The sequence below is a fragment of the Perognathus longimembris genome, chromosome 28 (assembly GCF_023159225.1).
Source record: "Perognathus longimembris pacificus isolate PPM17 chromosome 28, ASM2315922v1, whole genome shotgun sequence".
Taxonomy (NCBI): Eukaryota; Metazoa; Chordata; class Mammalia; order Rodentia; family Heteromyidae; genus Perognathus; species Perognathus longimembris.
In genome coordinates, this window is record NC_063188.1 from 63,843,180 (window position 1) to 63,870,904 (window position 27,725).

A 27,725-nucleotide genomic window follows, 5' to 3' on the forward strand; every position below is an offset into this window, starting at 1 on the left:
AAAAAGACAGTTTTGTTGTTTTTGGAATATGTAATAAACATTAAAAACAAATATAGCAATAAACTCCTTTACTGATTCAGCACTGAGAATGATGGTGAACAAGACGCAGATGAAGGAGAACCATGTAGGGGACAAGAGCGGGCACTGCAGTGACTAATCAAATGAGAGGTCCTTGAAGAACTGACAGGAAGGATGGCTTTGGAACAAGCCAGGAGCACATATAGAAGACAGTTGGGAGGGTTACCATCTTTCTGGGTGCAGTGAGCGGGTTGCCAGATAACACCATGGCTTGGGGCTTGAACGGCAGGCAGTAAGTAGCCTCAGTCTTAGGGAGCTAAAGCATTAATTCTGCCACTTCTGTTTTGCCTGTCTTTGCAGGGGCTCTGGGGATCTCCTGGGTGAAATACTACTGCCAGTATGAGAAAGAGACCAAAACACTCACCATGACACCCATGGAACAGAAGCCAGGTGCTAAGCAGGTCAGTTTTTATTTGGAGATTCATCTGTGGCTGCATCTCAGAAGGGAATATCTGTCTACTTCTTGTCAGGCCCAGCACTGTCATGTGAAGCTAGATATAGTTTTTCCTCCTTGACTTAAGTTAGCATTGGGCTATGTGTCACCCAGTTGAGTAAAAGAAGAAAATTCTCATTTATTATGCCAAGTTCCTGTTAATGGAACCAAGAGAATAAAGCAAAGTAGGATGACATTGCTTTTAAGGCTTTATTGTAGCATTCTTTTAAGTAGCAAGTATGACAAATATGAAATGTTTTCCAGAATTCCTTTTTTAAAACAATGTGTCTGTTGCTGTAAGAATAACCTAAACCTACATTTCTAGGTAATACTTGGATATCTTTTAGCACATAGTAGTATTGCCCCTGCCTCTCAAAAATGGCCAGGTAAGTTTAACAGGCTGAGGGGTTTGCTTACTCACTTGGGAGAACACATATGTACATAGACATGCATGCACAGATGTGTCCAAAGATCAAAACTGTTCACATTCTTAAAGTAGTCTCCTTCCCTCATACATGCTCTTAATGCCTAAATTGAAGAATTTACAAGATACGTGTTTCCAAGAAGATCCAATTTAGTAAGGCAGGAACTGGGTGGGAAATTAGACCACTCTCCGTCCATTACTAGTGCTTTCCATAGGTAATCCCCCCTGGTGGCTTGTTTGTACAGCGTAAAAGGGTACTGAGATTTGGTGGAAGGCTGTATAAAATGACTTTTTTCTTTGGATCACATGATAGGTCTAGTTTGAGACATTTAAGGAAGCTCCATACTGATATCCACAGTGGTTTTACTAATCTACATTCTTACAATGTTTGAGGGGTCTTATACTACTGCATCCTTGCCAGAATTTACCCCAGGACTGGCACAAAAATTACTTAATGTGGCTTTGTCTATTTATCAAAAAAGGGGCAAGGATGATGATTTAGCATTTATTGAGCACCAACTATTTGCTAGGGAAGTAGAGCTATAAAAATGAATGAGAGGGGTTGGAGGCATGACTCACTTGGTAGACTGATTGAAAGAGGTCACAGGTACAGAATTTGAATCCTGGTCTCAGACCTAGGGGGAAAAAAAGAAAAATGAATGAGAAATTGTCCATAGCCTTGAAGAATTAGAGAATCAGATGTGAAAATAAGAAATTGTAATTTAAGGTGGAAAGCCCAGAATGTGTACTGGATGCGGCTGGGGGAAAGATTGTGGAGAAAATGAAATGTAAAGAGTGGTTTTCAGATCGAATAAGAGTTCCACTAAAGCTAAGAACACAAAGTCATGTAGGGCGAGGAGAACAGTCTATTCCAGGCCAGGGCATCATAAAAAAGGTGCTATGTGTGTGAAGTGAGTATTTTTTGAACTGGGACTTGAACTCAGGACCTGGGTGCTATCCGGTTTTCACTTACAGCTAGCACTGTACCACGGGAGCCATACTCTACTACTGGCTTTTTGCTGGTTAATTGGAGAAAGAGTCTGTCTGACTTTCCTGCTTGGGGTGCCTTCAAACCCTGACTGTCAGATCTTAGCCTCCTGAGTAGTTAAGATTCTAATTGTGAGCCGCTGGCAACCCAGTACCTGTCCATTTCATCTTTCAAATTGTCTGCTAATTCTTGTCTCCTGTCAGGGGCCCTTGGATTTAACCTTGAAGTACTGTGTGAGAAGGAAGACAGAATCCATTGACAAGAGGTTCTGCTTTGATATAGAAACCAATGAGAGGTAAGCTGGGCTGTGGATTGGCCATGTCCTGGGTACCATATGCAGAGCCTGGTCGGGTCTCTTATTTTCCTCTCACTTTCCTTGATGAAAACAAGCAAGGATGTGTAAGACAGTGCTCTCTGGATTCTCCATTCTGCCTTTCACAGGAATCCTTGCTAGACTTGGCTGAAGGCTGCTTTTCTCTGTGAATAATACTTTAGATTTCTATCACCTGCTCTGGGAAGGAAGAGTCTCTCTTGGGATTTAATTTGCTGTCACATATGCAAAAATGTGTTGCAGATACTTACATAGCTGGATTAGTGTATTAACTCACAGCTTGTATAGATTTGCAGGTTTTGGATTTGGGGCACTGTTTTTCTCCATTGCCACCTTTCTTCTTTTCTGAACTCAAACAGCTTTATTGGAGGAGACTGTGTGTGTGTGTGTGTGTGTGTGTGTGTGTGTGTGTGTGTGTGTGTGTATGTCTGTGTATGCGTGGGTGCGCATGTGTGTGTGCACATATGCATGTGCATACTGATTGTGGAACTTGAACTTTGGGACTGGATGCTTTTGTTTGCTCAAACATGGAAATTCTACTACTTGAGCCACAGCTTCAATTCTGGCTTTTAGGTGGTTAACTGAAGCTGAGGCTCATATACTTTTGTGCCTGGGCTGGCTTGAACTTCAATCCTCACACCTCAGCCATTTGAGTAGCTAGGATTATAGCAGTGAACTACCAGTACCATTTTTCTATTTCAGGACGAGAGGGTAACATTTCAAAAACTGGATATTCCTATCAGTTTTGAAAGCATGGGCTCATAATATCTCAGAGTTGAGGAATCTTGATAAGAACTACAGCAGCTACAGCTTGGGATCCCTCTTCTGTGCCAGGTCCTCCTCTCAGCTCTGTGAGTGCTTAATTCCCTTTAGTCCTCACCTCGTGCCATGATCCAGGGGCTGGAAGGCAAGGATGCAAAGGAAAGTTAACCAACCTGGGCTATACAATTATTAAATGGTAGAAGCAGGCATTCAAATGTCCGCTGCCACACCCAACCACTGCACTGTACTGTGGCTAGGCTATATATGTGTCTTGAGTCCAGATGTGCGTGTTAAGACTTCTTGTATGTAAGTTTGTGATTTGGAGAGGGGGAGGGGAAGCATAGAAATAGAGGGACAAAGGGTGAACTAATTCAGCAGTGATACTAGACACTATGTTGAAAAGGAACTATACAACTTGTAGGGAATGAGGTTCAGGAGGGAAAAACTGGGAGAAAACAAAGGGAAACATTACACTGTTCAGAAAGGAATGCACTCATTACCTGGCTTATGTAACTGTAACCCCCTGTACATCACCTTTATAATAAACATTTTTTTTTTTTTTTTTTTTTTTAGCCAGTCCTGGGCCTTGGACTCAGGGCTTGAGCACTGTCCCTGGCTTCTTCCCGCTCAAGGATAGCGCTCTGCCACCTGAGCCACAGCGCCCCTTCTGGCCATTTTCCATATATGTGGTGCTGGGGAATCGAACCTAGAGCTTCATGTGTAGGAGGCAAGCACTCTTGCCACTAGGCCATATTCCCAGCCCTATAATAAACATTTTTTAAAAAGGCTTCAGGAAAGCAAATCATAAAGCTAATTAGTAGCTGAGTACCAGTAGCTCCTACTTATAATCCTAGCTACAAAGAAGGCTGAAATCTGATTATCTTAGTTCAAAGCCAGCCAAGGCAGGAAAATCCATGAGACTCTCATCTTCAATTAACCACCAGAAACCCGAAGTGAAGCTGGGGCTCAAGTGGTACAGCATTAGCCTTGAATGAAAAAGCTAAGGGACAGCACCCAAGCCCTTAGTTAAAGCCTCCAGGCCTGGCACATAAAAAATAATGCTAATTAGAGAAGAAACGTAGACTAGAACTCAGTACCTTTTCTACTGTGTCATCCTGTCCCTAACAATATTGTTGATTGAATTTGACTTTGTAGAGTACCCAAGAAGCTCCAGACACTTCCAGAATAATCACACTTTATTCTGTAAGATCAAAAGAGGACGCACAGCGTGACCTTTCTACTTTCCAGCTAGGGAATACTGAGTTCCAGGATGAATTTCCCTACATTCAGGCTGCAGTGTGTACTTTGATATCTTTTATTCGTTTGCTTGCTCTCTTTCCTTCTGGCTCTGGCATTCAGCTAGGTAGCTAGTTTCAAAAAGGTCAATGTATTTTCTAGCTCCACCAGGTATAGCCCATTTGATCAATGTTTCTTAGAGAATGGTAAATAGGCAAAGGTAAAAGTTAGATATCTAGTCCCAGGACTTGATTTTTAGTTGATTTGAACTTAAAGGTCGTTTGGTTGTTTGTTTTTTGGAGGGGAGTGGCAAAGGGTGTTCTGATAAGACTTGGAAGAGCAGGTAAAAATAGGAATCCCATGATAATAGCCCTAGAAAGGACTTCTCACCTCTGGTGTTCCAGTTCCCTTACAGATAAAGAAATGGGTGTCCAGAAAGTTCCAGTGATATATCCAATATCTCTGAACTTTCATCTTCGCTCTTCCATTCTGTGACTCTGAGAAAATCTCATATTATCACAGGAGAGAGAGGAGCAAGGCTCTCATACTGATGCAGCTTGCTAACCAGAGAATGCAAGGAGACTTCCTGCCTGAAGCAGAAGTTTCAGAAATTTCTGATTTGTTTATGGAAGTCTTATAAGACCATAAAATATATATATATACCAACTTATAGCATTTCTGGGTATCATTAGTGGTATAGTCTTTTTGTGCTGTTAGAATAAAAGACTTGATAGGGATAATAGGTAAACAACAGAAATTTTCCCTCCCTCCCTCCCTCCCTCCCTCCCTCCCTCCCTCCCTCCCTCCCTCCCTCCCTCCCTCCCTCCCTCCCTCCCTCCCCTTCTGCCCCTCCATTTTCTCCTTCCCTCGCTCCTCTTTCTTTCATGCTAGTACAGGGCCTGGGCAGCACTGACACTGTTCCTTAGCTTTTTTTTTTTTTTTTTTTTTTTGCACAAGGCTGGTGCTCTACCAATTTAGCCACAGTTTCACTTTCAGCTTTTTGGTGGCCAATTGGAGATAAGAGTCTCTGGGATTTGTTTGCCTGATCGGCTTTGAACTGCAATCTTTAGATCTCAGCCTCCTGAGTAGCTAGGATTACAGGTGTGAGCCACTGGTGCTCAGGCAGAACTTTATTTCCTATAGTTCTAGAGATTGGAAGTCCAAGATTAACATGTTGGTCTGGGCCAACCTGGGTTAGACTTTCTGGAATTAAATCAGCCAGTTTGCCTGTTGCTGGATTCTACAAGTTTGGTGTCTGATGAGGGCCAGTCTTTGCTTCCAAAAGATAGTGTCTTCCTTCTGGTTCCTCCAGAGAGACCAAATGCATTCTTTCAAGTCTTTTTAAATGGTTCCTAATCTTCTCTCCACTGGGGCTCCAACTCTCATGACTTAGTCACTTCCTGAAGTCCCCAACTTCTGAAGTCTTTTTCATTAGTACTTATCTTTTAGTATATGACTTTGGGGTGAGAATGCAGATCATGGCAGGTGGCCTACAAGTAAGTAGCAGTCATCTGCTGGGCAGATGAAGCCTTATAGTGTAGTAGTAAGAATGATGCTGTGAGTTGAGCACCCTTGGAGCAGTTCCTATAATCCTACTGACTTGGGAGGCTGAGCACAGAAGGATCGTGGTTTGAGGACAGCTTAGGTAGAAAAGTTTGTGAGATTCCTTTTGTACAGAGGGGACTGGATGTGGTGGTGTGAGCCTGTCCTCTTAGCTATGATGGAAGCCTGAAATAGGCAGATCAGATGTGTGCAGGTTGAAAGCAAGTCTATATTTTTAAAATAATCAGTGAAAAGCAAGGTTCAAGTGGTAGGGCAGCAGCCTAGCAAGCATAAGGCCTTGAGTTCAAACCTCGGTACTTCCAAGAAAGAAAAGAAGGAAGGAAAGAAGAAAAATGTGGGTGGTGGGCCAGACTTTCTGAAATTAACTTCCTCTACTGCTGTGTGACCCTTGGATAACCTCTCCGTGCTTCAGCTTCCCCTTCAATATGATAGAAATGATTACTGTTGCAGCTGTTTCATAGTCTTGTGAGATAGATTAAATGTGCTAATACATATAAAACTACATAGAACAGGATCCCGACCCTTGTGAGAATTCAATATCATTATTGAATAATAATCATTTGTCATTAGGTTGTTTATCAGCTAGACCCTCCTTCCTGTGGTTGAGGCAGGCTGCCTATGGCTGAGATTTTTTTTAGCTTGAATATCCTAGGTGGTAGAAAGAGCCATTTTCCTGACAGGTAAATGTGCCTACAACGTACATACTCACCCTGAGAGTTCAGGCCATGTGGCTGCCTTCCAAAGAGGATGGCTCCCTCACAATGAGTTCATTTTACATGTGTACTATGGGGTGAGGAGTCTTGACATCTGCCTTCCTGTTTCTTTTCTGGTTCTGGCATGCAACCACCATGATACCACTTCCCTCAGATTCCCCAGACTTACTCTTCTTTCAATGGCCCATCATCGTTCTAGTTACAGGAGATGTGTGTGTGTGTGTGTGTGTGTGTGTGTGTGTGTGCGCGCGTGTGTGTGTGCGCGTGTGTGCGTGTGTGCGTGTGTGTGTGCGCGCATACGCGCTGGGGTTTGAACTTAGGGCCTGAGCATTGTCCCTTCACTTTTTCTACTTTATGCTGGTGGCCATAGCTTGTTCTGCTTCTGGCTTTTTGTTTGTTAATTAAAGATAAGAGTATCATGGACTTTAAAAATCTGCCTGGGTTGGCTTTGAAACCCCATCCATAGATCTCAGCCCTGTGAGTAGCCAGAACTACAGGCATGAGCCACGAGTACCTGGCTTCTTAAAGGAAAATTTAAACCCTTAGAATTTTCTAGGTCTTTTCCTCAAGGCTACTCATTGGGAGACCTCCCAAGGAAGAGAGGACTCTAGATCACAAGAATACACTCTCTTAGGTGAATTTTTTACTTTTAATATGTCATTTTGTTCTCAGGCCAGGAACCATCACTCTTCAGGCCCTTTCTGAAGCTAACAGACAACTTTGGATGGAAGCCATGGATGGGAAAGAACCTGTAAGTTACCTCCCACACCTGGGAGACGCAGGCAGCATTGGCCAGTCTACTTGCGCCCTCTCGTGGTATCTGTGGCTCAACGACAGTGAATGATTGTAGATGCTTCAGATTCCAGTATTACATTATTTAGCAAATAAACCAACCTGAGTTCTTGAGAGGGCAAGGGACTTGTCTGGTATCACCTTCAGAGAAGACAAAGCTTCCAGTTCCATGTTAGATGATGTAGCTATTTATGCCCACATGATGTTAAACAAAATGAAGTTTCCCCCCTCTTTTCCAGATTATGAAATGAAGGTGCTCAGATGGAAAGATGGAAAATAACAGTTGTGGATGCTAATAAGCATTTGTGAAACTTTCATTGGAAATTACTTTTCTTTCCTTTATGCTCCTTGCTGCTTTATTCTTGGTCAGAGTTTAGCTGGGGAAAGTGATCGAGTTGCATCCTGTATCTGAGACACTTCATTTAGAATACTGTTTCTCAGGTGGGCCAGTGATCCCTTAAAAAATTAGTGATTAGCTGTCCACTGGTGGCTTATTCCTGTAATCTAGCTATTCAGGAGGCTGAGATACGAGGATCATGGTTCGAAGACAGCCCAGGCAGACATAGCTGAGATTCTTCTCTCCAATTAACTAGCAAAAAAAGCCTTAAGGCGAGCTGTGGCCCAAGTGGTATAGTACCAGCCATGAACCGAAAAGCCCAATAAGATCATGGAGCCCTAAGTTCAAACTCATATATTGGCATACACAAAAACATTAGCAATTATACCAGAGAGACCAATAAGAACTGTTAGACATTAGTGAAAAGCAGTGTATTTTCTGTATCTTTTTTTTGAGTTGAGGTCCTTTTGTGGCATATAAAATAATCTAGTTTTTGCCTCTTGGAAATAAACATAGCTACATATGGATCCTGAACCTGCCATTACAGTTGTGACTGTGGCAAGTCATCTCACATCTATGCCAGCTCATTCCTTCTTTCTAGTGAAAAGGCTTTAATATCTGCAAATCTACCTGCCTCACATAGTTGCTTAGAAGAGTCACATGTAAACTATTCTGTATGCGCTACTGTGTTGTATTTGTTTTGGGTGCTCCTTCCTGACGGGGAGGACAGAGACTAATCACTGAAGTTCAGCATGATTTGAACACAGTGCTAGCTCCTTGTTTTATTCATCAAAGGTAGGGAATGCATTCCAGGGTTTTCTTTCTTTTGGTCCTCAGTGCCCTGGAGAACAGAAGAGTGAGCAGCTCCCACATTTTATTTGCAGCAACCAGGCAGGTAGCAGGAGAGAGAGAACTAGTAGGAAGGACTGCCATCCAGTGGGCCAAGATCTGTCTTTCCTCTGGTCACTTACCAGAAACTTGCTGCTTGAATCTTTACTATATTTGTAAGAGGGTATCAGGAAGCTCAGCAAGGCATTTTGCTTTCGACCCCCTTTCTGCATTTGCCCTCTCTTAAAGTTTGTAAAGATTGAAGGATACCAATGTCTCTTTGTGGAGAATGATACTAGGAAAAGGACTTTATGAGCATGGAGCTTCTCCAAACCAATCCTGCTGGTATCCCCACAAAGCTCTTGTTTATATAAGTAGCTGCAAAGGAGAGCCAGGTGTGGTAGGTAGCTCAAGCTTGTAGTACTAGCAATTGGAAGGCAAAGATTGGAGGATTTTGTTTTGAGGCTAGCCTAAGCAGAAAACTTTGGGTTACTTCATATTAACCAGTGGTGGGGAATGGTTGTGTAGTGCGTGCCTATTCCCCCAACTATGGAGGAAGCACAGTTCTCAGTGCGGTGGTGTGACCTGTCATCCACATTGATGTGGGAAAGCACAAATGGGAGCATTGCAGCCCAGGCTGGCCCAGACACAAAGTGAGATCTCTACACTGAAAATAATCAATGCCACCATGGGCTGCTGGCTCAAGTGGTAGAGCAACTGCATAGCAAGTGTAGGCCCTGAGTTCAATCCCTAGTATCACCAGGAATAAAAAAGAAAGCTATCAAGCCCAGAAGTTGATCCCAATGAGATATGCACATATGAGAAGTTGTTTAAGCATGCTGTATCAGAAAGCATATGGAATATTCATTTCCTGCAGTTGAACACTGTTCCATTGTTGCCATTTCACTAAACACACCAATCCCTCAACCTTACACAGCACATGCATATGTGGCTTAAAGTGTCATCTATTCAAACTGATATTTTTTGGTTGGTCATGGGACTTGAACTCAAGGTCTGGGCGCCGTTCTTGAGCTCTCTAGCTCAAGGCTAGCACTCAGCCACTTTGAGCCACAGTGCCACTTCCAGTACTGGAGTGGTTAATTGGAGATTAGAGTCTCATGGGGACTGGCTTCAAACCTTGATCCTTGGGGCTGGGGATATGGCCTAGTGGCAAGAATGCTTGCCTCGTATACATGAGGCCATGGGTTCAATTCCCCAGCACCACATATACAGGAAACGGCCAGAAGTGGCGCTGTGGCTCAAGTGGCAGAGTGCTATCCTTGAGCAAAAAGAAGCCAGGGACAGTGCTCAGGCCCTGAGTCCAAGCCCCAGGACTGGCCAAACAAACAAACAAACAAAACACCAAAAAACCTTGATCCGTGGAGCTCAGCCTCCCGAGTAGCTAGGATTACAGGTGTGAGCCAATGGCACCTGGTTTTCTGATTGCCTTCTTGATAGAAAATTTCAAATTGAGTTAATGGAAAGGGCAGGCCCAGAATTTCCTAATGAGATAAAAAGTGAGTCAAGACTAGATATCAAGAGAAAAAAATCTCCATTCTGGTCACTTGAATAGCTGTTTAAATGTCTATTTCACGACAACTGACTCAGAGAAATCTTGGGAGACACATGGCCCTCTTTCACATGGATTTTCACCTTTCTGAAGAAAAACATCCATTAGTCTTTGAGGAGGGCCATTGATGTTAGAAATTTTTTTTTTTTTACCATTAATGCATATTTCATGGTTGACTATGAGAAAACCATTCTTTTTTGTAAAATTATTATTATTGCTCCATCATAAAAATGATCCAGGGCTGGGAATATGGCCTAGGGGCAAGAGTGCTTGCTTCGTATACATGAAGCCCTGGGTTCGATTCCCAAGCACCACATATGTAGAAAACAGCTAGAAGTGGTGCTGTGGCTCAAGTGGCAGAGTGCTAGCCTTGAGCAAAAAGAAGCCAGGGAGAGTGCTCAGGCCCTGAGTCCAAGGCCCAGGACTGGCCCCCCAAAAAAGTGATCTAAGCTTATTTTAGATGAATTGGTCACAGCCTTAGGTACAGTGAATTATAATCTAATGTAATTCTCAGGGACTGTGGAACCTTTTTTGCAGGATCCTGAGACAAGGTGACTGTATTTAGCCAACTTTTCCCTTTTATTCCAGCCCCAGAGTTTCTATAATGATGTTGGTGGCCTATCTGGGGAAAGTGACTTAATACTGTTTGCTATACTTAACCTGCAGTGATTCACAATAGCCATGCTTGTTTCTGTTTCTCTTCTTTTGTAGATCTATCACAGCCCCATAACGAAACAGGAAGAAAGTGAGTCATTCAAGTTTCTACTGTGGGAATGAATTCAGTGTTCTATCTGTTGATTAAACTAAGGAAATCACTTGATTGTAGCTTATAGTGGGGATGGTGATGATGATATAAAGCATATATAGTATCACCTTTTCTTTGTAGACATGATGGAAATTATGTGCCTTTTATACCTAACATTTTCTATTTGCAACCTCAAATAATGGAAAGGACCAAATAAAACGTTTAGTGTTGTAAGAGGTAAAATTCTAAACCTTCTGTGAGTTGACGGACCTTTCAAGCTAAGGGTGATTGTAAATGACTGCTCAGACTCTGTTCTTTCACTGTAGTTTCAGGGTGGCCATTGAATATTTCTTAGAGATACTGGTGCAATAGGATCTAAGTCTGCTTTCCTTCCCTTGACACAGTGGAGCTGAATGAAGTGGGGTTCAAGTTTGTTAGGAAGTGCATCAATGTCATCGAGACCAAAGGTAAGGTTAGAGCCACAGCCTTGACATTATTTCCTCTAACGTCATCCTCGAGCACTTTCTCCAAAGTAGCAATGGTAGTATCTGTCCTGAGGACCCACTGTAGGAATGGCAGCTGTTTATAAAATCTTGTGCAATGGACACAATTTGGAACATGTAAAAAATTCAAAACCAGTAGTATCCAAGCATATCCGGATAATTTATGGTTTCAGAGTTTTAAAATACTTGTAATATTTAAAGAATATTCCAAAATAGTGCCTGGTGTTCTTCAAACAGTTTAACCATGGTTCCATCCCAAATAGGCACGAGTTCAGTTTCTGTGGCAATACCTATTGACACTGGGTACACTGGGATCTGCTTGTTCCCAGGGTTATGGCTCTTGGGATATTTTCTCTAACAATGTTCCCAATGGTGGTGATTAGCATATATGAGCCAAGGCTCTTTTTACTTTGACATAGTGCTTCAGTCTTACTTTAGCTTCACATCTGCCTTATTTCACCCCCTTTTCTGGCATTTATTTATTTATTTTAATTTTTTAAGCCAGTCCTATAGCTTGAACTCAGGGCCTAGGCACTTTTGCTCAATGCTAGCACTTTACCGCTTGAGCCACAGCTCCACTTTCAGCTTTTTTCCCCAGTAGTTTATTGGAGATAAAAAGTGTCACTGACTTTCCTGTCTGGGCTTGTTTCAAACTGGGATCTCAGATCTCAGCATCTTGAGTTGCTAGGATTATAGGTGTGGGCTACTGGCACCCAGGTTCTCTTTCTTTTTATAGAACAACTTAAGGGTTAAGATTTCCTCCCTTTTCACTTAACCATGAATATCTTTCTAACACTGCTATGACCAGCCACCTAAAAGCATGTGTTTCACCATGTTCCAAATAAAAGCACGGGATGGTTATGGAGAGATCTTTCCGGATTGTGATGGTGTCATAGGAGAGCTCAAGAACTTGAAGAGAGTAGGGAGGTGCCTTCCTGTCTTAAGTTATGATAGTAGACAAGCACTTTGTTGTTTTCCCTGAAGGAGGTGAAAGCTGTTGTTTACATAAACAAAACTGACCTGACCTGGTTTTCTTTTCCTAGGGATCAAGACAGAAGGGCTGTACCGCACAGTGGGCAGTAATATTCAGGTTCAGAAGCTGCTGAATGCATTTTTTGGTAACTAAATTACTTCTTCATTTCTTATGGGGAATAGTTTTTATGTTAGCCACCAAACAGGATTGGAAGAAACATGACCAAGGAAGGTTGCAAAGTTTTGTGTGTACTGACCTTGAGGCTTGAACCTAGAACCTAGGCACCATCCCTGAGCTTTCATGCTCAAGGCTATCACTCTACCAATTGAGCCACAGCTCCATTTCTGGCTTTTTGGTGGTTAATTGGAGATAAGAGTCTTATGAACTTCTTCCTGGGCTGGCTTCAAATCTCAGTCCTCAGATATGAGCCTCCTGATTAAGATTACAGATGTGAGCTACCTAATGCTCAGCTTGTAGAAAGATAATATTTTGAGTTGAGATCTTATGCTATTGCCCCAACTGGTCTCAACAACATGGACTCATGCCATTTTCCTGCATTTGCCTTTGAAGTAGTTGAAATTTATAGACATTGCCACTACTGCTCTGTAGAATATTAACAACATTTATTTGAAAGTAGTAAATGGACACATATTTTGCCCTAATTGTGTCTTGCCCATCACTTTGTGGTTTGGCTTCCACTCCTATCTCTGCTCTACAACTTCTGTGGCCACACATAGCAAGTGTCTGTTGATGAGTAACAATGAGCACTCTTCAGTCCCAATCTTACTCAGTCTTCTCATCAGGCTGCTCTCTCTTTTTGGAAAATTTCTCTTACTTAACATTGTGATGCAACATTGCCTCTATTATTCTAAGAATCTCCTGCTTTTCTTTCTCCATTACTCTTACTGTGTGTGTACATGTGTGTGTGTGTGTGCGCGCGCACGCGTGTGTGTGTGTGTGTGTGTATCTTCTTGTACTGTGGCTTGAACTCTGGGCTTAGGCTCTATCCCTTAGTTTTTCATTCAACACTGGTGCTCTGCCACTTGAGCCACTTCTGGCTCCACTTCTGGCTTTCTGGTAGTTAATTGGAGATAAGAGTCTCATAGACTGCCCAGGCTGACTTAGAACCAAAATCATCATATCTCAGACTCCTGAGAAACTAGGATTACAGACATGAACCACCAGGGCCTGGCTTCTCACTTTTTTTTCTTCCTAATTTAAAAATCATGATAGGTATTTCTTAAGAGTTCTACCTCAGTTTCCCTTTAATCCTCCTTTTCCATGTGCCTCTGTTTATTGAGTTTCATTATGGCTATGAGTCTTGTGTATGTGCAGGTGGTAGAGCTGTGGCTCAAATGGTAGAATACTAGCCTTGAGGGGAAAAAATTCAAACACAGTGCTCAGGCCCCAAGTTGCAGCCCTGGGACTGGAACATTGAATTTTCCTTTTTTTTTTTTTAATAACTCTCTGTGGGTTAGCAAGATCTATTCAATTTTTTTAGATCCTTTTTTAGGGCAGGCATAAAAGTTGCCTTTGCTGATTTCTATAGACCAGCTATCAAGGCCCCAGTCTTAGTTTGTTATTATTTTTATTTTGCCAGTCCTGGGGCTTGAACTCAGGGCCTGAGCACTGCCCCTGGCTTCTTTTTGCTCAAGGCTAGCCCTCTGCCACTTGTGCCACAGCGCCACTTCTGGCCATTTTCTATATATGTGGTGCTGGGGAATCGAACCCAGGGCTTCATGTATACGATACAAGCACTCTTGCTACTAGGCCATATTCCCTGCCCCTTAGCTTGTTATTCTTACTGGTCAGAACACTAACATCTCTCAGCTCTGTGTAAATTCTGGGACTTGTTCAATTCTAAGTCCCCTGAATTTTTTCCCCTCATCTGACAGAGGAGCTTTGCTTGTTCTTCATTTCTGTCTTTGTATTCAGCAATAACTCATAGGAATCCTTAGGTAATTTTTTGTGAGTTCTTTCTTGACATAGCTCCTTCTTCTATAGTGCTATCCTTGGAAATTCTAGCTGATTCAGTCTCTGGAAACTTTGACTTTTGTTTCTTTGCTTGAACAAGACTTCCTTGATCAGCTTAACTTCCTACTCCCTCTATTCCCATCAACAAAGCACCCTTAGATAGTCAGCTGTGTCCACAATAAGGCTGATCTTATTGACTTCCTTATCATCAGAGCCATAGTCCTGTGCTGTCTGTGTTCGGAGATCTCACTAATTGTTGTAGTGGAAGCACAAGTCTGGTACCGGTGGCTCCCCCATCTATGGCTGGGAGACAAGTCAGTCTATGGGGTTTTACTAGCACCTATGGCTACTAGATTCTCAGAACTTCAGTTGCAGATGTCATTTCTTGAGGTAAGGGATCCAGTTGACCACATCACCTGTGCTTTTCAACCTTATTTTGGCTATGATGCATATCCTTGCTATATGCACACTGGAGGAAATGGACATGGTAGAGACAGCAAACCTTACAGGCACAGGAATCCATGCTGGGATTTCGGTACAAGCTGTTCCTTTTCTACCTCCATTTGCTATAGTCAACGTAAAATGGATGGTGTTTCTCTCCCTGTGAGCTTGTGCTTTTTTGGTAGGTGGTGGTAAAGATTCTGGAAAGAGATATTTTGCATAGAACTCTCATTTTGTGCTTTTTCTGATGCATGGCCTATCTACTATGAACTTGCTAGCACTTGCAGATGCTGTGGGACTTAGTAATGCATGTTTGGTGGGTTTTTTTTTTTGCCTATTTAAGTGTTTTTTTAAAAAAAACATTTAAGTAGTGGTACAAAGGGATTTCAATTCAATATGTCAGTTTATAAGTACAATACATATTGATCGACATCACCCCTTCCATCATTCATCACCCCTTCCATCATTCTATCCCCCCAGCCCCACCCTCTCCCCTCAAGTTACCTGGTTCCATTTTCACATATGTACATTGAACATAATGACTACATTCACCCACCCTTCTTCTCTTTGTCTTCCTTGTGGTGGTTTTGCATTACAGATCACCCCCATTTGTTCCCCAGTATTTGTTCTACTTAATGATGCTACATTATTGGCTTTTAAATCTTCAAGTTGCTTCATTCCTGGTCCATTAAGGATGCTTTTTCATATGTAAAATAGCTGACAGTGTGGTCCAGGCTACTGAATCTGAAAAATTATTGAACTCAGACTAACTGTTTAGAATTCTATTTTCAGTATCACTATATTCTCCTACATGATGTATGCTAAGCTGAAAGGAAATGCCAGGCTAGGAATTCTGTATATTCTATAGAAGAGCTTTAATGAGCCTGAAATGATTCCCTAAAATTGCACACAATGGATTCAAATAACTAAAGAAACTAGTACAATGGTCATATATCATCTCTTCAGCATCATCTTCCAAATAGCATTCATAGGAATATTGGAAATAGAGTCTAGGAAGTTCTAGATATAAATATTTATAAATATAATATAAAAGGCAGAGCTGGATGTGATGGTACATGACTACAGTTCCAGCACTTGGGAGGTAGAGTCAGGAGAATGACAAGTTCAAGGCTCCCTTGGGCTATGGCAAGACCCTCTCACTCTCAGCCAGACAAATAACAGTGATATATTCCTATTTAGATATAAAAGTAGTAATCCTGGATCACTTTTTCAAAACTAAGAGATTCTAGATCTGGTGGTAGCCATCACTGATTTCTTCTTTCAGCAAATATCTGAGTGTCAGCCTAGGGTTAGAGTCAACAAATATCTGAGTGCCAGCCTCAGGTTAGAGTCAGGCATTACTGTAGGGACAGACTAATAAACACTTATGACTTTGTGGGGCTTATATTATATTACTCAGCCAGCTCACTGTGGCTAATTATGGCCCCTTCCTTCTAAACTTTATGTACGATGTTTTTCAGGGCTTTCCTGGAATCTTCGATGTTATTTTGTTTGTCCGTTCCTTTTTCTGATTTATTCTTTTTCTGATTTATTTTCACCACTAGGGCCTTTCTGTCCATCCCCCTCCCCCAACTCATGCACAGAGACCAACCATGATTTGTCCAAGAAGAACAAGGTTCACTTTCAGTTACATGTGCATCATCTTTCTTCTTTTCTTTCCTTAGGCGTCACACCATATGCTGGGCAAAAGGAAGGTGAATGTTTACGCTGCTGTCTGTAGTTCTACATTCCTCTTTCACTTTAAAGAACGTATATGATGACACTGACCACTGCAGGATAGTCAGAGTAATCTTCCTATCTCAATGTCAGCTGATTAGCAACCTTAATTCCATTTGTAGCTTTAGTTACTCTTTGCCATATGACCTAACATACAAGTTCTAGAGATTACAATACGGATATCTTTTGGGGACTGAAAATCTACCTACTACACACATTCTATTCAGAGTTTAAAGGTACATTCCCTTTGGTCCCATTACATGAATTTTGAGGTCATATTTGGTTTCACACTTTTGGGATCATTACATTTTTAATCACAAGATAACTTCATTATGAATTGATTCTCAATTTTTGTTTTGGCCATACTGGGGACTGAAATAAGGGCATAGAGGTTTAGGCTGAGGCTGGACTGGGCTTTGGTCCTTCAACTTGTGTTTCCCTGTGTTGTCAGGGATGAAAGGCATGCATTATCATAACTAGTCACTGTGCTTCCCCCATAGCTGTCATAGCAAGGTGCTTGTCATCATTCCCAGAGTGTTATTGAACCACAGTCTCCTGATCTTTACCTCTTAAATAGCCAGAATTTATAGTGTTGTGCTACTATATCCCTTGGTCTCAAGAGTTACAGCTCCAAGTTCACTTTGATAATAATAGGAGGTGGGTCTCTGAGAAGTAATTGAGATCACGTGTGGTTATGTGGATAGAGCCTTCATGAATGTAGCTAGTGTCATCCTAAGAAGCTAGAGAACTGCCGGGTGCCACTGGCTCATGTCTGTAATCCTAGCTACTCGGGAGGCTGGGATCTGAGAATCGCAGTTTATAGCCTGCCCAGGTAGGAAAGTCTGTGAGACTCTTGTCTCCAATTAACCACCAGAAAACTGGAAGTGGCGCCCGTAGCTCTAAGTGATAGAGTGGTAGCCATGAGCGAAAAAGCTGAGGGACAGTACCTAGGCCCTGAGTTCAATCTTGCTGTACATTTAACCCATTAACTCCATTCTTATGTTTTTCCTTAGAATAATTTATGATTTTAAACTATCACATTATGAAAAATGTTCTAGCCTCAAACTACTTTATTTGTGCATGTAGGTTATATATCTGAATTGGATTTTGAGCATAGAGTAACCAGTACACTCTCCTGGTTTCTCTTGATGGTCTTATAGTTCCAAGAACCTATGCTTGCTTTTTTTTATTGGTACTGGGGCTTGAACTCAGGGCCTGGGCTCTGTTCTGTAGCTTTTTCTCTCAAGGCTAGTGTTATATATAGTATTTGAGCCACAGCCCTACTTCCAGGTTTTTGGTGGTTAAGTGGAGATACGAGTGTCATGGACTTTCTTGTCTGGGCTGGTTTCTGTTTTCAAAGTGTAATCCTCAGATCTCTATTTCCTATGTATCTAGGATAATAGATGTGAGCTAATAGTGTCCTGCCAGAACCCATGTTTTAAGCTACTTCAGGCAGATGAACTATACCTGAACAACTCCTGTATATTATTGAGTACTTCCAAGGTGTCAGGTCACTTTGTACACAGCACTGAGCAAACCAGACAAAATCCCTGTTCTTATGGATGTTAGAGTCTAGTAAAAGTTCTAGTTCATGGATACTGTCATAGATTTTAAAATAAACCAAAAATATCCCAGATCTAGTGATGTCCACTGTTGGTCTCGGGATATAAAACAATATAGGCAGGCTAGGCTATGCCAGCTCCTGCTTGTAATCCTAGCTACATAAGATGATGAGATCTGAGGATCACAGTTCAGAGGCAACCCAGGCAGGAAAGCCCCTGAGATGTTTATTTCTAATTAACCAGCAAAACGTCAGAAGTAGAGGTATGGCTTAAGTAGTTGAGCACCATCCTTGAGCAAAACAAGAGTTCAAGGCTCTGAGTTCAAGCCCCATTACCACTCCCCAAAAGAATGCAAAACAAAATAAAACACAGCACTATAGGCTGTTGAAAAAGAGAAAGCAAAGTTCCTCTGGAAGTTTTTTGAAGCACCATCTTTCACAGTACTGATATGAAGCATATAAAAGACCACATTAATTCTGTGATAATGTTAACCTCCTCCTTTTCCTGTTATGTAGTGCATACCTTATTTTCTCTGAAAGCCATTGATTCTCATTTTCTTATGAGCCTCCTTGTTTTGTCTTGACTGACAAACTCTATTCTCCTTTTCCTTAAACTTCTTTGAGAACTCTCTCCATATTACTCCCTGATTTACACAATGTTAACTGCATACCTACTAACTGATGTTTGTCCCTATCACTTTTACTTGTTCTTGTCTCTTGTTCTTCACATTTTTATTTATTGTCTATTTTGGCACACTTACAGTGTAACTATTAATTCCTTTCCATGAAAGTCATTCCCCTTGGCATATACTGGAACTAGCAAAAGTTCTAGACACAAGTAACTAATGAGGGGCTGGTAATATGGCCTAGTGGTAAAGTGCTTGCCTCGTATACATGAAGCCCTGGGTTTGATTCCTCAGCACCACATACATAGAAAAAAGCCGGAAGTGGCATTGTGGCTCAAGAGGTAGAGTGCTAGCCTTGAGCAAAAAGAAGCCAGGGACAGTACTCAGGCCCTGAGTTCAAGCCCCAGGACTGGCAACAAAAACAAAACAAAACCAACAAGTAACTAGTGAAGATGATAAATATCTGATCACTCTTCCCTAGATCAAACAGCTAATATCTGGAAAAGTGCATTTGCAGAATCCCTAGGTTGGTAAGATTTACTCTAGCTTTCCTCTGTCTGTGGTTCTTTGCTTATTGCCTGGATCTCTAGGAATAATATTTGTGGACTGAAAAAATGCTTTAATTATCCCCAAAGTCACAAAATATATGACAACCATGCTGAGTATAGCTCAATCCAGCTACAGTTGCATCTTGCATTTCCTAGATATTCCAGTAATGATACAGATAATTCATTTCCAGTAACTGGTAGCAAACTTCCACATACATTTTTCAAGTTGAAACAAAGCAAAACTTAGAAACCAACAGTATTTTTTGAATAAAAATCCCCAGTGAGTCATCTGCCTTATGATTCCCACATTCTACACGGGTTGATGAATTGATGCTGTCCTGCCACTCACAATTTTACATTCCATAGAAGATATGGCTAAAAAATCCCATGGAGCTCGATGTCAGTGGCTTATGCCTGTAATCCTAGATACTCAGGAGAATCTGAGGATTGTATTTCGAAGCCAAGGAAATTCTGTGAAACACGTCTAAGTACCCGAAAAGCCAGAAGTGGAGCTGTAGGTCAAGTGGTAGAGCCTTAGCCTTGAGCAGAAATGCTTAGGAACAGAACTCAAGCCCTGAGTTCAAGCCTTAAGATTGGCACCAAAAATATTAAGTAGTGCCCAAAAGGGAACAAGTAAATGATTATTGTAACAATGAACTGACAAATAACAGAGAAGTTTGACAAAAAGTATTTCTATACACTAGAATTAATGGAAAACAGTAAAGGTTTGACTCATCTGTAGTAACTCCAAATCTTGACTCCATTTATTTTTGTGCTGTACAGGATGGAATTGGGGCCTTAAGTTTCTAGGCAAGCACTGTAGCAGTATACAGCCCGAGGCCCCTTGAACACACCTATTAGTGTTGCCATGATCACCTATCACACTGTATTGAAATTATTTCTGGATATGTCTCTCTCGCAGGAATATGTTTTTTTCTTTAAAACAGGAGTTATCCCATACAATTCTCTATTTGATATTACACTACAAAGTTCCTACCACATATTTTTTTCAGTAAATAGAGCTTTTGTGAATTATTCAGATAGCTCTTGTACCATAAGTTATCAGAACTAATATGCCATTCATGCATGGCATAAGCAGAAAGTCTGTAGTGTTATAACATGGAAAGCCAATGATGATGAAATCCTAATCAGAGAGGATTCTTCATTTAATTTGTGTTGATCAGAATAGACTAAGGGGAAATGCCTTATTTTCTTGGTTGTAAAGCATCATTTACTTGTCCTTTGCATTGTGGTGCCTTTCCCTCAGCTCTGTTGTTCATTTGTCTCCTGAGTGATCATATCAAACTTTCTTATAAGCTGTTTTATTTGGTTAAAGTCCATCCTACTTCCCACCTCATTTATCTTCTTGATTTATTCTCTTTTAGATCAGGCTATGGTTTCCCTCTAGTGGAGACATTGCCATTTCAGAATAAATTAAAAAAATGTGTCCACTGGCATGGGTGGCGCACACATGTAATCCTAGCTAGTCAGGAGACTGAGATCCGAGAATCTCGGTTTGAAGCCAGCCCAGCAGGAAAGTACGTGGGACTCCAATTAGCCAGCAAAAAGTCAGAAGTGGATGTATGGCTCCAGCTTTGAGTGAAAAAAGCTAAGTGAGATGATGAGACCTTGAGTTCAAGCCCCAGTATGGGCATAAACATACCAATAAACAAACCACAATGTGCCATCTCAAGTCAGACTGGTTTTGATCCAACCTCCATATCTTTCTACCATGTTATTTCCTATTCATTAACAAATTTCTGTGTGTGTATTGGAGAAGAAAAACAGAATTTTTATTAAACCCTCAAAACTCTGAGTTGAAATTGACCTCTATAATAAAAGATTAATGAGAAAACAAAGCAGAAATTTGCCATGTGGATTTCATATACACAGGAGAGCTAGCCAGAGAATGAGCACTTGCCAAAGAGATGGCTTTAAATTTCAGCTTTTCTAGTGTCTTTCACCATCTTTGACAAGTGAAAGACAAAAGAACAAGTGCCCAGGGGTGGCAGCTTGTGAGGAGATAAATAATTGCCAGATAAAGGGCAGTTAGTAAAACTTGTTAATGTAGATTCCATTGGTACCATCCAGGATGCCAAGCGTCCAAAGTTGTCTTTCTAATCTTTGTTCTTGCCAGTAGACAGAGAGGGTAGATTACCTTTTTTTGGTCAGTTGTAAGGCTTAAACCCAGGGCCTGGGTGCTGTCCCTGAGCTCTTTTGCTCAAGGCTAGTGCTCTACCACTTTGAGTCACAGAGCCACTTCTGGTTTTCTGTTGGTTAATTGGTGCTAAGAATCTCAGAGACTTTTCCGTCAGGCTGTGGAAGGTCAGATGAGATCTTCTCTGCATCTGTTTCTACTTTTTAAAAAATATGTGGGTGTATCCATATTGGTGTTTGGACTAAGGGCCTAGATGTTCTCCTTTAGCTTTTTCTGCTCCAGGAAGGTGATCTACCACTTCAGCCACACCTCCACTTCCTGCTGTTTAGTTTGAGATTAGAGTCTCTCAGATTTGTATACTTAGTCTAACTTCAAACTGAGACCCTCAGAGTTATCAGCCTCCCAAGTAAGTAGCATGAGCCACCAGTGCCTGGCTTACTTTTTAAAAAATTATTGCATTTTTATTTCCAAATTAATGTACAGAGGGGTTACAGTTACATGTGTAAGTCAGTGAGTATATTTCTTATCCAACTTGTTACCTCCTCCTTCATTTTTCTCCCACCTTCTCCCCTCTCCAGTTCCCTTCCCTCCCTCCCCTGAGGTGTATGGTTGGTTTAGAGCATATTGTCTCGTAAGTATTGCTGTTGCATTGGTTCACCTTTTACCCTTTGCATCTTACTTTTTATTTTCTTTTAAAAATAGTGTTAGGTGTCAAACTGAAGCTTCTTATTTGGTAGCTAAGTGCTCTGCCACTGAGGCTCCTTCACATCCTTCACAGCACCTACTTTTTCTTAAATTGCCTTTGTTTTTAATTCTTTACACTTAGTGGTGCATAGTCTGTTCTCCTGGAACATTGTGTCCTTTGAAGCCAAATCTCATTTGAATCAGAACAGATCCTCATTTCTCTACCAGTTCTGTACTTGGATTTCCTGCTGTGCTGTACTTTTTTTTTCTGTATTTATCTGTCCTGCTTCACTGTGAGCATTCCAAGGAAAGAGACTAGTTCTTAATTGTGTGTGTGGGGACGGTGGGGGGTAGTTGCACATACACTAACACTGGGAATTTCCAGAATGTCAAACTTTAATGGAATGTGATTGTGGACCATTATACTCTCCATTTCTATCTGAAATTCTTAGCAATGCCTGCCATTTAAGATAGAAATTTTGTCACCAAATGGCATGAATAACATTTGGAAATTATGTAGTGCTTTTTTTCTTTTTTAAAAAATATGACTTTATTATTATTATTAAGGTGTTGTACGTAGGGCTTACCATGTTATAATCCAGATGAGTACATTTCTTTTTGTAGACATTGTCACCCCTTTCTTTGACTTCCCCCAGCTTCTCCTTCCCTGTTCACAAGTTACATAATTTGTTTTCTACATAGTGTGTATGATTGCATTTGTTTCCTCTTCCTCTCTTCCTTTCTTCATCCCCTGTCTTCCCTAAAAAAATACAATCCAAAAGCAAAACTAAACACTACCACCACCACCACCACCACCACCACCACCAAAAAGAACAACAGAAATATCCAGTGCTTTTTGCAAGGCTCTTAGTTGCAAACATAACTCCAGTCCTAAGCAAGGATGCCTCCATTAGATGTTGTACTGTACAGTTTCATCTATGTGCTGTTCAGTGGGTATCTATTAGACAGCAACTACTTATACCTTTGAAATTCCTGAAAAGGCCAAAGAAATGTTCTGCAGTTTTATTTTTCTCTTTTTTTTGTCAGTGTGAAGCTTGAACTCAGGGCCTGGGTACTGTCCCTGAGACTCTTTGTGCTCAAGGCTAGTGCTCTACCACTTGAGTCCAATGCCACTTTAGATTTTTGAGTGGTTAATTGGAGAAAAGAGTCTTAAGGGGACTTTTCTGCCTGGGCTGGCTTCGAACTGTGATCTTCAGATTTCAGCCTCCTGAGTAGCTAGGATTACAGGCATGAGCTACCAGCGCTTAGTTTTATTTCGTATCCTTTCTGTGATCTTTCTCCTCCTTGACCTTGCTCTAATCAAATTCCTTCTGTCCTGAAACCTCTGTTCCCCAAGCAGTCCCCCAAGTCTCTCCATATCTTTGGGAGACTTCAGGATAGAGACTACTGGTTGGCATTCAATGACTGTTGGCGGGTGGAGGTGCCCCCTAGAGAAAACACTGCAACCCGAGAGAAGGGTGCTTACAGTAGAGCTGCTTCCAATGTCAGTCCTGTTTGATCAATTGGTAGCTTCCACACTAGGAGTGTGTTCTTCATTCTGGTGTCCAAAGCTCGGCTACCACTCTGTGTACTTCCATCAAACTCAGATTCTCCTTCATGTCTTCTTCTTTAGAAAATATCATTGGGTTTCATTGTTTTATTTTCAGCCATGCATAGAGAATGCTTTGACCCACCATATTTACCTTCCTTCATCCTTCCCTAACTTGCTGGTGCCTGCCTGTCTTAGTTTTCTCTTTTTCATTAAAAAAAAATTAATGGTGATTTTTTTTCTTTTAATTTTTATTATTTATTTTTTGCTTATGTGGCACTGAGGAATCGAACCCAGCGTCCCATTCATGCTGGGCAAACACTCTAACACTAAGGCACATTCCAAGCCCCTCTCTTTTTCATTTTTTTGTACCAAAGTGTTTCTCTGTGGTATTTCACACACACACACACACACACACACACACACACACACACACAGAGATATATATTGTGTATGCAAATATACATATACATTTATACATACATACATCACACACACACACACACACACACACACACACACACACACACACACACACGCACCCCACAGCCAGTCCTAGGGCTTGAACTCAAGGCCTTGGTGCTGTTTCTGAGCTTTTTTGCTCAGAGCTGCCGCTCTACCACCTGAGCAACAGCCCCACTTCTGGCTTTTTGGTGGTTGATTGGAGATAAGGGTCTCATGGACTTTTCTGCCTGGGCTGGCTTTGAGCCATGATCCTCAGTCTTCAGCCTCCTGAGTAGCTAGAACAGATGTGAGCCACCGGTGTCCAGTTTATGTATATTTTAATCTGATTAACACTCTATTTCTCTGTTTTCTCATTCCCTTTACCCCTCTATTATTCAACAGCTTCCAATGAGTTTCCTTATGCTATCTATGTACAAAGAGGTAATGGATTTCAATCTTACTCATCTTCCATCATTCTCTTCCCCTCTTCCCCACCCTCTACATTTCCCCAAATTCTCACATTTACAATCATATTCTCTTTGCAACTATCTAGACTCTACATATGATATAATATGCAACTTTTCTCCTTCTGAAGCTTAACATGATCTCAAATCCTATCCATTTTCCTGCAAATGACATAATTTTATTCTTCTTGGTGGCTGGATAATACTCCATTTTGTATATATACCACATTTTGTTTATCTATTCATCAGTTGCTGGGCACCTCACACCCATCCCCTAGTTTTCTAGTTCTTATATATTTACTTAGTTCATGTATTTACTTATTTATCATTGAGTATTATGCCTATTTGCCTATCATTATTTGTTCCCCTTCAGCTTCCTTGTTTTCACTTGGTTTAGCTGTCTGTTAATTTTACAAAGCAATTATACCATGGAATTTCACTCCTGTAAATATCATACTTTAGTCAGTTTAATTGTGTATATAAGTATATAGGTCGGTATGTATTTTCTTGTTATTTTACTTTAGGTTTAACATCCACATGAGAGAAAACATATGCCCTTTGTCTTTCTGAATCTTACTTATTTCACTCAATATCGTTTTTACCAGGTTCATGAATTTCCCAGCAAATGATATTATTTCATTCTTCCTGATGGATCTATACATGTGTACCCCATTTTCTTTATCCACTGGTCTGTTATAGTGCTCTGTGTTGTTTGTGTAAATTTGCTGTTGTGAATAGTGCATGGGGGAATAGACAAGCATGGGTATGGAGGTGCCTTTATTAGATCGACTTACATTCCTTTAAATAAATGCTCTAGTGCTATCACTACTTCATACTGTAGTTCTACTTTTAGATTTATGAGAAACCTTCTTACTGACTTCAATATTGATTATACTAATTTACTTTACCACCAACAGTGTATAACGATTCTTTCCCTCATTCTCCACATTCTTGTCAGCATTTTCCTGTTCTTTTTTTTTTTTTTTTTTTTTTTTTTTTGCCAGTCCTGGGCCTTGGACTCAGGGCCTGAACACTGTCCCTGGCTTCCTTTTGCTCAAGGCTAGCACTCTGCCACTTGAGCCACAGCGCCGCTTCTGGCCGTTTTCTGTATATGTGGTGCTGGGGAATCGAACCTAGGGCCTCGTGTATCCGAGGCAGGCACTCTTGCCGCTAGGCTATATCCCCAGCCCCCATTTTCCTGTTCTTGATGATGACCATTCTGACTGTGTGAGATTGAATCTCAGTGCTATGTTTATTTTCATTTCCTTTCTGGTCAGAGACTTGAACGTTACTTCATATATTTATTGGTCATTTTCACTTCTTTTGAGAAGTACCTGCTTTATTCCTTTGACCATAATTCAGTTATTGATAGTTGAAGGATTTAATTTTATAAGTTTTCTATATATTCTAGTTATTAGTTCTTTATTGGATATATAGCTGGCAAAGATCTTGTCATATTTTTTCTCTTATCTCTCTTTCATTTTTTTATATATTAATATGCCTAATGGCATCATATTGCTCTGTAAAATTTTCCCAGTTAATTTTTCTCTCCGTTTTTCAGATGGCATAGTTTTTGTCATGTTAACTTAAATTTATTGAGCCCCCTAAATGAGTTTTTATTCCATCTATTGCATGTTAATCTTTAGTTCATAGTTGCCTTTGTGGCTAATGTTTCAGACTTGTTCCAACCCTAGATGGGCTCTTTTTGGCTAATTTTTAATTTGATTTTCTTCAGGTAAAGTAGTTGGAATATGATTTAAAGAGCTCATAAATTTCCCCTTTAATTGCTTACTTTATGCCAAGTGCTGATGGCTCATGCCTTTAACCCCAGCTACTCAGGATGCTGAGATATGACAATCACAGTTCAAAGCCAGCCTGGGCAGGATAGTCCATAAGACTCTTATGTCTAATTAATCACCAGAAAACCAGAAGTGGCGCTGTGGCTCAAGTGGTAGAGTGCTAGCCTTAAGCTGAAGAGTTCAGGGACAGCACCCAGGCCCAGAGTTCAAGCCCCACAACTGACAAAAAGAAAAGAAAAGAAAATATCATCTTTAAGAGCTGAGTATGTTGTGAAGCATGCCTATAGATAGTCATTGAACTTGGGTGCCTGAGGAAGAAAGTTCAGGTGTTTCAGCTATATAGCAAGGTGTTGTCAGAACAAAATAAAACACAACATGACATAATAATCACAACAAAAATCCTTATTTTGTACGTGTTGGATACATTTTAATTTTATTTTTTGCTAACACATATTAATGGGATTCTACTGGTTTTTTGAGTACTCCCTTGGGCTCAGATTTTCTTGTACTCTGTTTCAAGTAAAGTCATTTCCCTCCTAGAGAGTTTTGGAATTCTCGTTCTCTTTTTAAAGTAGTTATACATAGAGATTTCAGTTACATATGTCATGTTATGAATACAGTGCTTCTTGATCCGTGTCACCCTTTCCTTTGTTCTTTTCCATTTTCTGCCTCCTGTCCCTACCTTTAAGTTATGTGGTTTATTTTTTACATAATATTTTGAATATAATGACTATATTTATTCACTCACTTTCCCTCTATTCATGTTCCTCCCTTTTGCCTACCCTCCCAGAAGATGTTTACACTTCCTGGTATTCATTTTGTTAAACAGTTCATTAATTGTTTAGATTCTTTCCTAAGTATACCATCCTTTAGTCAGTTTGCTTGTTTATGTATGCATAGACAAAATTCTAAATGTTATCAGGCATATTTGCGTTTTAGATCTAGCTTCCACATATAAGAGAAAATGTGTGCCATTTTTCTCTCTGAGCCTGACTTCACTTTAACATAATTTATTACAGTTCCATCCATTTCTCTGCAAATGACTTAATATTCTTTCTAATGGATGGGTAAAATTCCATTGTACATATGTGCTACGTTTTCTTGATCTGCTCATCTATTGTAGGATGTCTGGGTTGTTTCCATAACTTGGCTATCATGAGTACTGCAGAAATGAACATGGATGTATAAATATCTTTACTGTACCATGACTTGTAATATTCTAAGTAGATACCCAAAAGTGGTATACCTGTGGAACTCTGGTTGTTAGAATATGCTGTTCCCCCTGGGTAGAATCTCTGTCTCAGTACTCTGGGAGCTGGGATTGAGGACAGTGGCATGCTCACCAATCCAGGGGTTTGGTCCAGAGTTGAAACACCAAGAGCAGAGATGGTAAAATTTTTTAAAAAGCCTCAATGATGCCCACTTGTAAGAACAGTGAATTGGATCATGGCAGTGCCATTTGGC

General features: G+C 40.8%; 1 protein-coding gene across 4 annotated transcripts in view; it reads left to right on the forward strand.

Moving 5' to 3' along the window:
- Ophn1 (oligophrenin 1) overlaps window positions 1-27,725 on the forward strand; it is a 328,259-nt gene that overhangs the window by 174,655 nt on the left and 125,879 nt on the right. For all 4 annotated transcript variants that reach the window (XM_048336869.1, XM_048336872.1, XM_048336871.1 and 1 more), the window contains exons 10-15: window positions 379-479; window positions 2,127-2,218; window positions 7,201-7,279; window positions 10,767-10,800; window positions 11,205-11,267; window positions 12,347-12,421. In XM_048336869.1, coding sequence (XP_048192826.1) covers window positions 379-479; window positions 2,127-2,218; window positions 7,201-7,279; window positions 10,767-10,800; window positions 11,205-11,267; window positions 12,347-12,421 — 444 coding nt within the window. The remainder of the gene's footprint in view (window positions 1-378; window positions 480-2,126; window positions 2,219-7,200; window positions 7,280-10,766; window positions 10,801-11,204; window positions 11,268-12,346; window positions 12,422-27,725) is intronic.